Source organism: Nicotiana sylvestris, chromosome 9, assembly GCF_000393655.2.
Source record: "Nicotiana sylvestris chromosome 9, ASM39365v2, whole genome shotgun sequence".
Classification (NCBI taxonomy): domain Eukaryota; kingdom Viridiplantae; phylum Streptophyta; class Magnoliopsida; order Solanales; family Solanaceae; genus Nicotiana; species Nicotiana sylvestris.
This window is the reverse complement of record NC_091065.1, coordinates 65976767-65993054: the sequence shown is the minus strand read 5'-3', so window position 1 is coordinate 65993054 and position 16288 is coordinate 65976767. Positions and strand designations below refer to the sequence as shown.

The 16288-nt window shown below is 40.1% G+C and overlaps 1 protein-coding gene across 1 annotated transcript; it reads left to right on the top strand.

Annotated features, from left to right (window-relative positions):
• Window positions 1-11226: 11226 nt before the first annotated feature.
• On the top strand, window positions 11227-11544 carry LOC138877689 (uncharacterized mitochondrial protein AtMg00820-like). Its single transcript, XM_070157317.1, has one exon. The coding sequence runs from the start codon at window positions 11227-11229 to the stop codon at window positions 11542-11544; it is 318 nt and encodes a 105-aa protein (XP_070013418.1).
• Window positions 11545-16288: the final 4744 nt, after the last annotated feature.

Genomic DNA, 16288 nt, shown 5'->3' with positions numbered 1-16288 from the left:
TTGATGCTTGTTGTCCTAGTTGAGTTGTAACCTTGTTATTGTACTTACCATATCTCCTAAATCGCTTATGTAGAAGCATACTGATTAGGAATCCTCTTGTAAATCTGTAAACTCATTGAGTTTATGTTGTGACTAGATTAGTCATAAGGAAAAGTCTTTGTAATTGTAGAATTACAAAGTGGCTTGTGATGATTGCATCACAAGTTAGAAAAAGCCTTTGTAACTAGGATAGTCACAAAGTGGCTTGTGGTAAAGGTACCACAAGTTAGTTGAGTAAATTCTTTGCAATAGGAAGTATTGTAAAGTGGCTTGTAATAGGTAAGATTACAATTAGTAAAGTTAAAAACTTCGTGGTTTTTTGATCCCCTTGTGTGGGATTTTTTCACGTAAAAATCCTCTGCCTCATTTACTTACTACTTTACTAAGTGCTCTCAGCAGAATCTTGTAGAGGACCAGGTACTCTACGATTTGGTGGATCCATACAATCTGACATACATGGTTGGGGAGAAGGTCTACTAAAGGTTTCACCCATGAAGGGTGTTATGTGAGTTGGGAAGAAGGGTTAATTGGGTCCTCAGTTCATTGGGCCTTTTGAGGTGCTCCGAAGGATTGGGGAGGTGGTTTATGAGCTTGCTTTGCCATCCAGATTATCGAGTGTGCATCCGGTATTTCATGTGTTCTATGATTCGGAAGTATAATGGCGATCCGTCTCTTGTTTTGGAGTTCAGCACGGTTCAGTTAGATTGTGATTTGACTTATGATGTGGAGCTAGTGGGTATTTTGTAGCGTCAGGTTCGAAAGTTGAGGTCAAAGGATATAGCTTCAGTGAAAGTGCAATGGAGAGGTAGGGACGTGGAGGAGGCTACCTGAGAGACCAAGCAGGATATGCTATTTGAGGCTTTAGGTATGTTTCTTGACTTATTCGAGGACGAACGTTTGTTTAAGAGGTGGAGGATGTAACGATTCCACCGGTCATTTCATGAGTTACCGCTTTGTTTTCCCCAATTATGCATCTTTATCTCTTGTTCAGCTGTATTATGTGGTATCGAGTTGGTTGGTTCGGATTCGGAGTGGTTTTGTAGAGGAATGAGACACATAGTCTCTTTTGAGTAAGCTTGAGTTAGAAAAGTCAACCGGATGTTGACTTATGGGTAAAAGGTCTCAGATGTGAATTCTGATAATTTGGATAGCTTTGTTAGGTGATTTGGGACTTAGGAGCATGATCGGAAGGCGTTTTGGAGGTCTGTGGAAGATTTAGGCTTAAATTGGCGAAATTGGAAATTGGCATTTTTCGGTCGGCAATGAAAATTTTGATATCAAGGTCGGAATGAAATTCCGGAATTGGAGTAGGTCCGTTGCATCTTGGGACGTGTGTGCAAAATTTCAGGTCATTCGGACGAGGTTTGATAGGCTTTTTGATCGTTTGCAGAATTCGGAAGTTTGGAAATCCTTAGGCTTAAATCCGATGGTGATTTGATGTTTTGATGTTATTTTTAGCGTTCCAAAGGTTGGAACAAGTTTGAATGATGTTATGGGATATATTGGCATGCTTGGTTGAGGTCCCGAGGACCTCGGGTGTGTTTCAAATGCTTAACGGGACAAATTTGGACTTAAGGTGATGGCATATTTTGCTGGTGTTATGTTGCAAAAGAATTCCTATTCGCGATCACGAAGAGGAAGTCGCAATCGCGTAGGCTTATTTGGGGCAGAGGTGGAGTTTTTCTTTGCGATCGCAGAGGTAGGTCCGCGATCGAGTATGTGTGTGAAGTAGTGCTTCGTGAACGCGTGGTCAGAGTCGCGCTCGCGTAGAATAAAGTGAGCTGAAGAGGGGCTTAGATGATTGCTATATGTGATCGCGTGAAGCAGGTTGCGATCGCGTAGGTTTGTGTGGCATAGTTTCGCGAATGCGTGTGTATTTCTGCGATTGCCTAAGGTTAAAGGAGGGCAGCCAGTTTTTGTGCTTCGCGATCGCGAGACAGTTTCCGCGATCAAGATTAAGGAAAAATACCAGGGCAGAATGTATATAAAGCCATCTTCGCGATTTTTAGTCCATTTTCCACCATTGTTGAGCGGTTTTGAAGCTTTTTGAGAGGGATTGAAGAAGGAACCGAAGAGAAACACTTGGAAGTAAGATTTTTGAACCCAATACTTGATTCTATGGTGATTTCTAACTATTAAGACATGAAATTAGTGGGATTTAAAGCCTAAAATTGGGGAATTAGGGCTTGAAATTGGAGAGTGTAAATTGGGGATTTGAGCGGTCATTTGAGGTTTGATTTTGATGTTCTTGGTATGTATGGACTCATGGGAGGATAAGGATTCTATTGATATGATTTTTATCGGATTCCGAGATATGGGCCCGGGGGTCGGGTTTGTCCAATTTCGGGATTTTTGGGTTAATTTGATTATTTTCGCTTGGGCTTTGTTCCTTTAGCGTGTATTTATGGTATGATACTAATTTTTGGTTAGATTTGGAGAATTCGGAGGCCGATTCAAGAGGCAAATGCATCACCGGCTAGAGTTTGGACTGGATTGAGGTAAATAATGATTGTAAATATTGTCCTGAGGGTATGAAACTCCGGATTTCACATCGTTGTGATACTTTGAGGTGACGCACATGCTAGATGATGAGCGTGGGGTCATGCACTGTTGGGGATTGTGACTTGGTCCATCCCGTACGACTGTTAAGTCGCGTATTTGATTGAAAAACTGTTTGATATCATTGTGTTTTGGAAAGTATTTTTATGTTTTGGGCTGAATGCCATATCTGGGCCTCGTGCCAACTGTTTTGGACCCTTAGGGGCTTTTTACTACAATTCCTCACTATTTTGATTTAATATCTGTACTCAGTCATGCTGCATTCTACTGTTTTCATAACTCAGCCGTATTTACTCCGTTTTGACATTTTAAATGATAATTTGGGTTGAGCATCATGTTTTATTGTTGCCCGAGTGGCTTGAGAGGCTTCTGACTAAGTGAGGCTGAGGGCCTGTGTTGTGAGGATATTATAGGATCGGGCTACATGACGCAGCATGTTGTATTTATTTGTCATATATGAGAGGTCGAGGGCCTGATTTATTATGCCACGAGATGGCTTGTGATAGCACTTGGGCTATAGGAGCCCGTCCGGAGTCTGAACACCCCCAGTGAGCGCGGGTACCCAGTGTGAGAGATGTGATATTGTCCGAGGGACTGCTGTTATTTTGTGTTGTTGCTCGAGGGATGATTACGAGTGATTGTGAGGTAGCCCGAGGGGCTGATTCTGTTGATATCTTGACCGAGGGGCAGTTGTGGTACATGTTTTGCCCGAGGGGCTGTTTACGTTTCTATCCTTTTACTCATTGTTTTCATCACTCGTTCGAAACTATTGAGAGATGTTTTGAAAAGGTTTAACTGAACTGAGTTGTTTTTACGAGTTTATTGATTTACTGTATTGTTTTGGACATATACTGTTTAGCTGTAGTGCTATGACATGAAATTACCTATTTTCTTACTGCTCAATTGCTTTTACTTTTATTACTAACTAAGTTATCGTACTCACATTACTTCCTACATCTTGTGTACAGATCTAGGAGTCTTGGGACGCGATAATGAGTGTTGATCAGTCTTCCAGCAGGTCTCTGGAGTTGACTAGGTAGTTGCTTGGTGTTCGCAGTCTTGTGCTTCTCCTTCCTATCTTAGTCAGATTGTCTTAGTATATTATTTTCGGACTATGTTGTCCTTTCTTGTTCCTAGACGAGTTTGTAGTTGCTCATGACTGGTGAAACCCCGATGTCGGGCTTGTGTTACATTTCCGCACTGCTTGTTTAAACTTATATTATGGGATTTTAGTTCATTAATGGTTTTAAATGACTTCTTATGATTTTCTGGTTGGTTTTGCATTTGTGTCGGCTGGCCTAGTTTCATGGTAGGTGCCATCACGACCGGGTCAGTTTTAGGGTCGTGACAATAATTTGCTAGATTTGGTTGGTTTGGAGGCTTGTTAAAAGGCAAGACCGTGGTTGATTGATTGCTTGAGTTGTGGAGTGAGGTAAGTATTGGGTCTAACCTTGATTTGAGGGAATTAGGAAACCTTGAACTACATGTTATGTGAAGTATGTGGGAAATAATGTATATGCGAGGTGACAAGTGTATATGCGTCGTTATGTTACTTTCTTCCATGTTTTCCTTACTTCATAATATATCTTGTTTCATACCTTAATTGCTACATTTTTATTTGACTTCCATGCCATAATTGTTACTTGTCAGTTAGTGATCCTTGTATTAAATTATCTATCCCTTCCATTATTCCATGCTTATTTGATGCTTGTCTCTACTTGCTTTACTTGTATATCCAAATTGTCTTATGTCTTACTTGCTTATAGTATTGTCATATTTGTTGCCTTCTATGACGTAGTTCCACTTGTATGTTGTTAATTGGTAGATACCGATAAGTAGGTAAAGTTGAGACATTCGAGTTGTTAGAGATTCTTTGATTATTATGTGATTCTTTATTGCCTCATACATATACTCTTTTGATGTAAAAATTCTTGTAAATTTTGGTTGTTGATTGAAGTTGTTTGGGAAGCGGATTGCACGCCGTAATGGAAATTAAAAGGTAATGAATTGAAATGGGTGAATAAGGACGGATTCTGATGTTGAAAGATGATGATATGGTAGGATCGGGTTGCGCACCGCAACGGATTGTTCATGTTGTATTTTTTTGTGACTGTTGGATTTGCCTCGATATATTGAGATGAGTTTATAGAACTTGCTATTCTGGGCGCTCTGGTAGTTGGATATCGAGTTTGTTTCTATGGGTTAACTGCTTTAATTCCTTATCCTGTCTTTCCTGTTATTACTATTATTTGCGTACAGGTTATGGTAAGTGACCCGCCTTAGCCTCGTCACTACCTCATCGAGGTTAGACTCAGCACTTATATAGTACATGGGGTCTTTTGTACTCATACTACACTATGTACTTCTTGTGCAGATACCAGAGTTGGTCCCAGCGGCGCTCAGCGCTGAGTGAGATTGATCGGATCTAGATATTAGTAGAGACTTGAGGTATAGTTGCACGACGTCTGCAGCTCTGAAGTCCCCTTCTACATCATCTTAACTATTTATTTTGTTTCAGGCACTTATGTTTTTATTCAGACTATTATCTGTAGCACTCTAGATGCTCATGTATTCATGACATCATTTCCAGGATTGTATTAGGATTTCGTCGTTTATTAGTTTATCACCTTATTTTCAGACTTTTCAGTTTTATTATTGTCATTTAATTTGGAATTTTTAAAAATGGTTAATGAATATAGCGAACGTTGGCTTGCCTAGCAAATGAAATATTATGCGCCATCACGGTCCCCAGAATGAAAATTCCGGGTCGTGACACTTTAAAGGCGGGAGCGTGGCATTTTGTAAGAAAGTTTAATCACTGGTATAGGTAGTTTGGTAAGTTTCACTCCCATTTGATTGAAACTGTGTATTTTTATTAAAGGCTTAAAACATAACGTACTAAAGTATGGATAAATGGAACCAATTCTGTTCACTTTTGGTGTGTACTATGACTAATTGAAATTCTGAAAACCTAGTTCTCACAGAAAAAGGCACAAAAATACTTAAATTAAGTCCCTTCTAGGGAATAAACTAACGTGTCTTAATGCTTTGCGTGATGATTCTTTACTATGCATAAGCGTCTAGGACATGCAAGCTGGTCACTATTGAAGAAACTGGTGCCTGATCACGTCCAAGTCGCAACCCAAATAGGGAATATGAAACGATCGTTACAATAATAATTACCTAACACGTGTCGGGGTCGAACCTCAAGGAGTTTAATATGGGTGTTATGGTGAACACTTAAGTGAGCAACTTGATATAACTTAATTTATCATTCAAACAAAAGTGGGTATCAATTTCACTAATTAAACTAATATGATTTGTGAACTAAGCTAATAAACTAGTAATATGCAAAATATTTTTTAAGTTTTATCAAATGGAGAAAAGCCTAGGATTGTAATCTTAACCTAGGTATAAACCTAATGGGTAAATTCAATTTATGCTTGCTTGGTAGATCGAGGTTGTTATGACTCTCAATACTCAAGTACTCACTCAATACCTCTCGGTTAAAAAGTGAATATGCTCAATTTAGCTTTCTCAAGTCCAAATGGGTCGCTAAAAGTGCAATTGAATATGAGCCCAGGTGAGATTATCCTTATCTCTATTTCAAATATGTTAGTTAAACTAATCAATAACTCAACTAGTTTAATTTCTCGTTAGACAAGTGTCACGACCCAAAATCCAACTAGTCGTGATGGTACATAACCCGACTCGCTAGGTAAGCCAATTAACAATTATCCAATTTAATGAGATTGATTAAGAGAAGAAATGAAAATACAACTGATTTTATAAAAGAATTTCCAAGGACTATTAGTACAAATCATGAGCTTCTAAGATTTAGATTTTTACAAATCTGAATTAAAATAATTACAACATCGGTTTGAAATGTAAATGAACAGAAGTCGAATCTAATGCTACCAAGGATAAGTGATAGTCATAACTGGAAAGTAGTTACATCTTCAAATCCAGGTCTCGCTGTACACAACAACATTAACATCCAACATCTACCGCAAGGTTCAGAAGTGTAGTATGAGTACAACCGACCTCATGTACTCAATAAGCAACAAACCTAACCTTAGGTTGAAAGTAGTGACAAGCTGGGACAAGGGTCAGAGTACAGCTCCAATAACCAGCAATAGTTCATAACAACATAATAAAAATAGTGCAAGAAAAATAACTCAGAGGTATGATGCTTAACTCGTCACAGTTGCGGGAAAATAGGCATGTTTTTCAAAGATGTCCGTAAAACTCAATTCCTTTCACCAAATCACCAAAGATATGAGTAAGTCTGAAAACTTTGATTTTTTTGCAAAAATCTCTCAACAATATTTAAGATGATTCATTTTCAGACAGCATGAGGAAAGTACATCTCTATACCTACATGTCGATATGCAAGTGAAACCATGAATGCCACCAAAATCGGGTAGCATAAGGAAATGCATCTCTATGCCTGTATCTCAAGTACTCATGTCAAGTGCAATGCATCTCAATGATGAACTCATATACTCACATTCCCAGAGTACTCAATCTCACTTTCTCGTATTCTTACTCCTCATGCTCAATACTGAGCACACTAAGTCACCCTGATAGATCTTAAATACTCTTGCCTTGTGTTTTGATGATCTAACAAACTTACTGATAAGAACCAGATAGGGAACCTGGCCTACTTAGATTGCTGCAAACTTAAACGGATTCCAGCAAAGGATGAACTACTACAGATTCAGGACCTAGGAACCAATCAAGGACCTGGTGCTCCTGTGGTTCCTATGTAGCAATACAAAGTCATGTGGACATAGCTGGAACTGAAGTGACTGATGGCACTATTTCTGCCGCACTCCAATACACTGTCAGCCCACTCACTCTCTAACCAAACAAAGCACTCACATAACCTCAAGTGATGTGATCAAGATGTACCCAATAAAGCTTCATACAAAGACATCACTGGAAGGTTTCTATTTCTCATTCAAGCTTTTGCAAAAACAGAAAACTCATCATCCTCTCAAGCTTGAAGAACAAGGTTGAACGCCACTACGGACTAGTTCTTAAAAGATTGATTGTTGTTGTCCTAGTTGAGTTGTAACCTTGTTATTGTACTTACTATATCTCCTAAATCGCTTACTTAGAAGCATACTGATTAGGAGTCCTCTTGTAAATCCTCAAACTCGCTTAGTTTAGGTTGTGACTAGATTTAGTCATAAAGAAAAGTCTTTGTAATTGTAGAATTGCAAAGTGGCTTGGGATGATAGCACCACAAGTTAGAAAAAGCCTTTGTAACTAGGATAGTCATAAAGTGGATTGTGGTAAAGGTACCACAAGTTAGTTGAGTAAATCCTTTGCAATTGAAAGTATTGTAAAGTGGCTTGTAATAGGTAAGATTACAAGTTAGTAAAGTTAAAAGCCTGCAGGTGTAGGTCGTGGTTTTTTTATCCCCTTGTGCGGGATTTTTCCATGTAAAAATCCTCTGCCTCATTTACTTACTGCTTTACTAAGTGCTCTCAGCAGAAACTTGTAGAGGACCAGGTACTTAGTGGACCCATACGAACTATCAATTGGTACTAGAGCAAGTTCCTCCTATCATGTTAACACCTAGGAAGGATCCTCGTGACGGCTCCACTAAATCTTGAAGAAGGTCAATCCATATACCACCCACCCAAGTTTGATGGAAAATACTATTGGTGGTGGAAAGCTAGAATGCATGATTTCATCATGGCTGAGGATTGTGAGCTTTGGGATATTATCTACGATGGTCCGTTTGTTCCAATCAAGACTAGTGGAGAATACACTGAATCAGACAAGAAAGCATTGAATAAGAATGCTCGTGCCAAGAAAATACTTGTATATGGTTTGGAACCTAATGAGTACGACAGAATCTCTACATGTGACACTGCCAAGGAAATATGGGAGGCTTTGCAAAAGCTTATGATGGAACTACACAAGTAGAATAAGATAAATCTAATACTAACAATAATTCTACGATGGCAGTTGAAGGCGAGGAGACTGGATATAACTCAATGCTTGATTTGATAGGGCAATCAGACAATGATGAAGACAAAGGCAATGAAGAGGTAAACTTCAGGGATGTTCAGAAAAATCTAAAATCCTACTCTCCAAAAAAACTCATGTGTTTAGCTAATGTTTTAATTACTGCATTTTGTAGTCTTGCAGAGGATAGGGATTCCGTGTTCTTAGAACTAGAAGAATCTAAACATACTAGGAAAGACTTAGTGGCTATAATTAATGATCAAAAGAATGTCATTGAAACTCTTAGAAAAGAAAAGAGTGATCTCTTGGCAGAAGCTGCTGACCAAAGGGAACAAATAGTAGAGCCCTTGACTAAGTCAAAACCTGAAAACCCTAAAAGAGGAAAGGAGATAGTTAGTGAGGAATATGTTAGGCTTGAAGATGAGGTGAAGGCCTTGAGATGTAGGATGAGCACTGAAATTGAGAAAAACGATCTCCTCCAAGCCAATCTAGAAAAACTAATGAATGACCTTGAAAAGTCTCTAAAGTGGACCTGGTCCGTAGAGGCTACCACTGCCTTGTTCACTAATGATAGTGAAAAAGGGCGGGGAATAGGGTTTTCAAGGAAAAAGGATCCTTACAACCCTCACAGTAAGAGCGCCACTGCATCCGATAACTGGCCTCGGACCTAATGTGGGAACACTAGGCACTCCAAGGAAGGTGTCCAGGTCAAAAATCAATCAGTACCAAAAGATAAAGTGGTTGCTGAAACTGTGATCACAAAAGAGGGACCAGGTTCCACTCATAGAAAACGCACATTACCTGCATGGACTAAAAGAGCTTTTACTCATCCTCTTGGTTACTACAAGGGACCCAAACTTGTTGGGGTTCCTAAAATAACTCCTAAAATTCTTGTGCATGGGACAGTGAAGGGAAGTGGTCAACAATGGTTCATGGATAGTGGATATTCGAAACACATGACTAGGAACACCACAAACTTTCTTTCACTAAAAGCCCTGCAGGGAGGGAGTGTATCCTTTGGCAATGGCAAAAAGGGGTACATTCTTGGAGTTGGAAAAGTTGGGAAGTCACTCACTCACTTTATTGAAAATGTGTACTATGTCAATGGACTTAAGTACAATCTCCTGAGTGTCTCTCAAATTTGCGATAAGGGAAACAAGGTGGAGCTCTTGTCCAAAATATGTACAGTCACTAACCTTGTGACTGGTGAAATAGTCCTGGTGGCCAAAAGATACAAGAACATCTATGTTGTTGATTTCAAATCTTTATATAGTGGTAATCTGAGTTGTCTGAAGGCGGTTGATGATGATGCTGAACTATAGCACAGAAGACTGGGCCATGCAAGCTTCTCTCTTCTAAACAAACTAATTCAGAAGGACTTGGTCTATGGTTTGCCTATGTCACAATTCAAAACTCAAAAACTCTGCGATGCCTATGCTAGAGGAAAACATGTAAAGTCCTCCTTTAAGTCAAAAAGAGATGTGAGCACCTCAAAACCACTTGAGCTCTTGTATATGGATCTGTGTGGACCTATGAGGGTGCAAAGCAGAGGAGGAAAGAGATACATTTTCGTGATCGTGGATGACTATTCCAGATTCACATGAACTTTGTTTCTTAGAACAAAAGATGAAACGGCTAAAGTATTTGTGGCCTTTATGAAGAACATTCAGGTGAAGATGGAGTCTAGAGTTGTATGCATTAGATCAGATCATGGGACAGAATTTGACAATGTCAAATTTGATGATTTATGCAATGAAAATGGTATCTCTCCCAACTTCTCAACTCCCAGAACTCCTCAGCAAAATGGTGTAGTAGAAAGAAAGAACAGAACTCTGGAAGAAATGGCAAGAACAATGCTGATTGATAGTGGACTTGCAAAGAATTTTTGGGCTGAAGCTGTCAACACTGTCTGCTACTTAGTGAACCGGTGCATGATCAAATCAATTCTAAACAAGACACCATATGAACTGCTGAATGGAAGAAAACCCAAGCTAACCTACCTAAGAACGTTTGGATGCAAATGTTATGTTCTCAACAATGGAAAAGATCAGCTTGGTAAGTTCGATGCCAAAAGTGACGAAGGGATATTTCTTGGCTACACTTCTCAAAGAAAGGCTTACAAGATATATAACAAGCGGAATCAATGTATTGAAGAAAGCGTCCATGTTATATTTGATGAATCTCACCCATCATTTGAGAAGAACGCTGAGGAAGATCAAGATGGAGAACCTTACTTGTTCCTGGTGAAGTCATTAACATGACAAACAGAAAGGCAGATATGATGAGTCAAATGAAGCAGGGAAATGAAGACAATGCTGCCTCATCATCTATAGAACCAAGGACTTCAATTACAACCACTGAAGCTGAAGAAAGAGTGGTTGATGCAGTTCAGGGAACTCCACTTGCATCTGAAGAAGGATAGAGGAAAATCAGCCAAACATACCTTCTTTTTCTCAGAATGAACCCCAATCATCTAACTAGAGACATCAAAGTTCTCACCCCATAGACAATATAATCACTCATCTAGATTCCGGAGTCCAAATTAGGTCAAGAGCTAGAAATTCACTTGCCTTCTCAGCTTTTCTCTCCCATATTGAACCCAAAAACATCAAGGAAGCACTAAAAGATGCAGATTGGATTACAGCCATGCAACACGAGTTGCATCAGTTTGAGAGAAACAGTGTGTGGCACCTGGTACACAAACCCCAAAATAGAACCATTATAGGAACCAGGTGGGTATTCAAAAACAAGCTCGATGAGCATGGAATTACCATAAGGAATAAGGCCAGGCTAGTGGTTCAAGGTTACAATCAGAAGGAAGGGATTGACTATGATGAAACTTTTGCTCCAGTGGCTCGCATGGAAGCCATCAGAATTCTGATCGCCTTGGCTTCTCATATGGAATTCGCTTTGTTCCAAATGGATGTCAAAAGTGCATTCTTGAATGGACTACTTAAGGAATAAGTCTATGTGAAGCAACCACCTGGGTTTGAAAGTCATGAGCACCCTGAGTATGTGTTCAAATTGGACAAAGCCCTGTATGGGCTAAAGCAGGCTCCTCGAGTGTGGTATGAAAGATTGCCAAATTTCTCTTAGAAAATGGCTTTAAGAGAGGGAAGATTGACAACACTCTTTTCTTAAAGAAACGAGGAAGGAACATGCTCATTGTTCAGGTCTATGTTGATGATATCATCTTTGGAGCAACAGCTGATTCTCTATGTGAAAAACTTGCAAAACTTATGGGGAATGAATTTGAAATGAGCATGATGGGGGAATTAAATTTCTTCTTGGGTCTTCAAGTAAAACAGTCCCCAAAAGGTACTTCCATCTGTCAGCAAAAATACATCAGGGAACTCTTGAAGAGGTTTGACATAGAAGCATCAAAGGTGATAGACACTCCCATTGCAACTGCCACTCGACTGGACATAGATGAAACAGGATCTCCTGTGAATCAAACAATGTATAGAGGCATCATTAGGTCTCTTCTCTATCTCACTGCCAGTCGACTTGATATTATTTTCAATGTGGGGTTGTGTGCGAGGTTTCAATCAAACCCCAAGGAATCTCACTTGAAGGCTGCCAAAAGAATACTAAGATATCTCAAAGGCACACAGGACATGGTGCTATATTATCCATCAGGCGACAATTTTAATCTAATTGGGTATGTTGATGCAGACTATGTAGGTTATCTTGAGGACAGAAAAAGTACTTCTGGGATGGCTCACTTCTTAGGATCATGTCTTATCTCTTGGGGTACAAGGAAGAAAAATTTAGTGGCTCTTTCAACAGCTGAAGCTGAATATGTGGCTGTTGCATCCTGTTGTGCTCAGCTTCTGTGGATCAAGCAGCAACTGGAGGATTTTGGAGTTCTCACTGAGAGTGTGCCTCACCTATGTGACAACACCAGTGCACTCAACATGGCAAAGAATCTAGTGCAACATAAAAGGACCAAACATATTGATGTGAGGCATCATTTTCTGAGAGATAATATGGAGAAAGGGTTGATATGCATGAAGTTCTGCAGCACTGAAGATCAAATTGCAGACATTTTTACCAAGGCACTAAGTAAGGAACAGTTCGAAAGAAACAGAGTAAAGTTGGGACTGTTGAGGCCAAACTAAGAACCTGATCCCTTTTTGAGTTGGCTAGAGCTATTAAGAAATAATAGGTTCAAAGTGTTTTCTGGCCCTGCCTAACTCACTTCAATACAATTGCAGGTAAATACGCATGATGAGCATAGAAGCAGTAGATGCAGTATATGACTGATAAAAGAGGATTAATTCTTTTCAAAAAAAAAGGGAAGGAGGGCTTGAAGAAAATGTTTTGCAAGACCAGGTTCTTGTACTAAAGGTTAGTAGTTCTGTACATCCTTTAATACACGTCTTAAAAGGCACAAAATACAACTGCCATGTCATCAACTTTTCAGATCCGTCTATCACGTCTCTTCAATTCAAAACGTTCCATCTCGCTCTGAAACATCACGATTCTCCATGCCCAACCGCCGTTTCAGAACCGGTACCTATTCTTCTCACTTCATAATTGTCCTTTCCGTTTAAAAACCTCTCTCGTATGCTCTTCCTAACCATAAGCCCTATTCTAAATTCACCAAAAAGGAAGGATCATCACACCTCCTCTTCCAATGGCTAAGAAAACCTCTGACTCATCTATGGAACCTCTCCCATTCACTGAGTCTGTGTCACCCTCTATCACCTCCACTGCTACAATCACACCTTCCCTAGTTTCCCAACCTCCTCCCTACTATGAAACTCCTGAAACCATTGTTCCGTCCTCAACGTCATTTGATGCCCACACCAGTAAAACCCTAATTGGAAAACAAGGTGAAAATACTGACTTCACAAAAGACTCCGCCATCATTACCGTCGACTCTATGGTCGTGGAGCACCTGTTGAAGAAGAAAAGACTGTGTTTATCGTATTCGTGGATGGCATACTGCATGAAGTTATTTCTCAGAGACAAGAGTCACAAAGCATGTGGGTAGAAGGGACCCTTCTGGCTGTTGAAGGGGATGCAGCATTATGCACTACTGGGGCATCTCATGAGGAACCTGATCCCTCTCCGGAGGATCCAGGTCAGGACTCTCATCCCCAGGATAGTATTGTACCTGATGTAAATTTTGTGCCCCTGAAAATTCAAGCACCAGAAATGAGGTCTAGTGATGAAGAAGACTGGGACAATGTGGCCCTAGATACATTCTTGAGTCAGCGCAGGTTTGTCACCACTCTTGAGTCTGAAAGTAAACGGCCTACTACCAGGCTTCAAGTCAAAGTAGCCTACGATTCTGCACTTCAAAAGAGCAAGAAAAGTAGTAAAAATAAAAGTAAAAAGTTGGTAAATAATGGTGTCCTTTTAAGTGATGAAGCTATCCCTGTCGTTGTGGTGGAGGAATGAACCCCTAAGGAATCTGGTTCCCTTATTAGGAGGTACTGGAAAAAGGTTGAGTCTGTCTCCATAGAAAAAGGATCTACTTCCAAGTCCAAGACAAAGGAGGCAGTGAGTGATAAAGATATTCTTGTCAAGTCCAAGGGGAAAGGTAAAGTTAGTGGAGAAAAGCATAGGAAATGCATATGGGAAATAGTTGAAGAACCCGATTATGAGAAGAAAGCCAGAAGTGTCGTCTGCCTTGGATCTAAGCCACTAAGGCATCAAAAGGTTTTGCTGGGTCGCATGTTTGACCCAACAATCTCTGAGATGGCAGGAGTGTGTCAGCTTCTAGAAATGGTGGAGTTTCAGCAATGGACTCATCTGTTCTACATTGACGCTCCTAAAGTGTATGAGGAGGAGGTCAAGAGCTTCTTCACCAGTCTCTTTCCAGTGGATACTAACCATGTGTGTGCTTTAGTAAATGGGGTGGATATTGTCTTTGACGTGAAATTACTTGGGGAAATTCTGCAGGTTCCTACTGTTGGGGTGTCTAGTGTGAGAGATGTTTGTCAATACAACTTCCGAAATGTAGTCATGAAAGATAACTCTAATCAGAAGGGGGACCAGGTTCGTAAGAAAGCACTGCTTCCCGTCTACCAGTTGTTGTTTGAACTGGTGAACAAAGTCCTGTTGCCTCGAGCAGAAAGGAGATCTATCACTTCCAAATCTGATTTATTCTTAATGGAGCAATTGGACGGTTTCAACCCTATGAGTCTGCCTGCCATAATGATTGAGCACATGCAGAAAGTGGCTAATTTCAAGGATGGTAATCACGGGGTTCCTTATGGATTCTTGCTCCCGCAAGTGTTCAAATACTTTGAGGTTCCGCTGGGAACAGGTAAAGTAGGGACCCGTAAGCAGACATTCTCACAGACAACCTTGGAAGAGTGCGAGTGTATTGAGAAGTATGGAATGTGTAGAAAGCACTTCAACTGTGTCTCAGCTTATCAATTCCCAAAACAGTGCAGCTGAGGAGATACGTCGACTGAAGGCCAGGAATGCCATCCTGGAAGGCCAGCAAGCTCGAGCGGTTCCCTTGTCGAATGAAGAGGTGATCTGTTTGAATCAAGAAAATGCTGCCCTCAGGGTGCAAGTTAAGAACTTGAAAGCCAAACTGCTCAACGAGCAAAAGTCGGGAAACACCCGAATAGACCTTGTTCTCCAGACACTTGCCACTGCTTCCAAGTCTTTTCCTCCTAGTGCCCCCTAAGTTTCCCCTAAGTGACCAGTCATTTGGATGTTTTTTTTTCTATTGATGATTGGTGGATGTTTTTTTGTTGTGTTGTTATGGTTGGGATATACTACTACTGCTGCTCCTGTGATCAAGTCCAAATGTTGCCTCTTCCTTTTTCAAAGGAAGGGGCATATGAAACTATCTTTAATCTAAATCCTCTTTTATTTTGTCTATTACTTTCTCTTTGCATTCTGTTCTTTCTCATGCTAGTGTGCACATATGTGGCATGAGTTAGCTTGGTTGGACTTCTTTGTGCTTTTATTCTTTTTAATGATACCAAAAGGGGGGGAAAGATTAATATGGACTCAGGGGGAATCACATTGGGGAACTGGTTCTTTATATATAAAGAAAAAAAGATAGATTAAGGCATCGTCTCAGGGGGGAACTCTTTGACACTGCTCTCTGCTGCCTTAATTCTGAACTTATAACTGTTTAAGTTTGTTATCATCAAAAAGGGAAAATTGATAGATCTTAAATACTCTTGCCTTGTATTTTGATGATCTAACAAACTTACTGATAAGAACCAGATAGGGAACCTGGCCTACTTGGATTGCTGCAAACTTAAATAGATTTCAGCTAAGGATGAACTGCTACAGATTCAGGAACTAGGAACCAATCAAGGACCTTGTGCTCCTGTGGTTCCTATGTAGCAATACAAAGTCATGTGGACACAGTTGGAACTGAAGTGACTGACGGCACTATTTCTGCCGCACTGCAATACACTGCCAGCCCACTCACTCTCTAACCAAACAAAGCACTCACATCACCTCAAGTGATGTGATCAAGATGTACCCGATGAAGCTTTATACAAAGACATCACTGGAAGGTTTCTGTTTCTTATTCAAGCTTTTGCAAAAAAACAGAAAACTCATCATCCTCTCAAGCTTGAAGAACAAGGTTGAACGTCACTACGGACCAGCTCCTAAAAGATTGATTGTTGTTGTCCTAGTTGAGTTGTAACCTTGTTATTGTACTTACTATATCTCCTAAATCGCTTACTTAGAAGTATACTGATTAGGAGTCCTCTTGTAA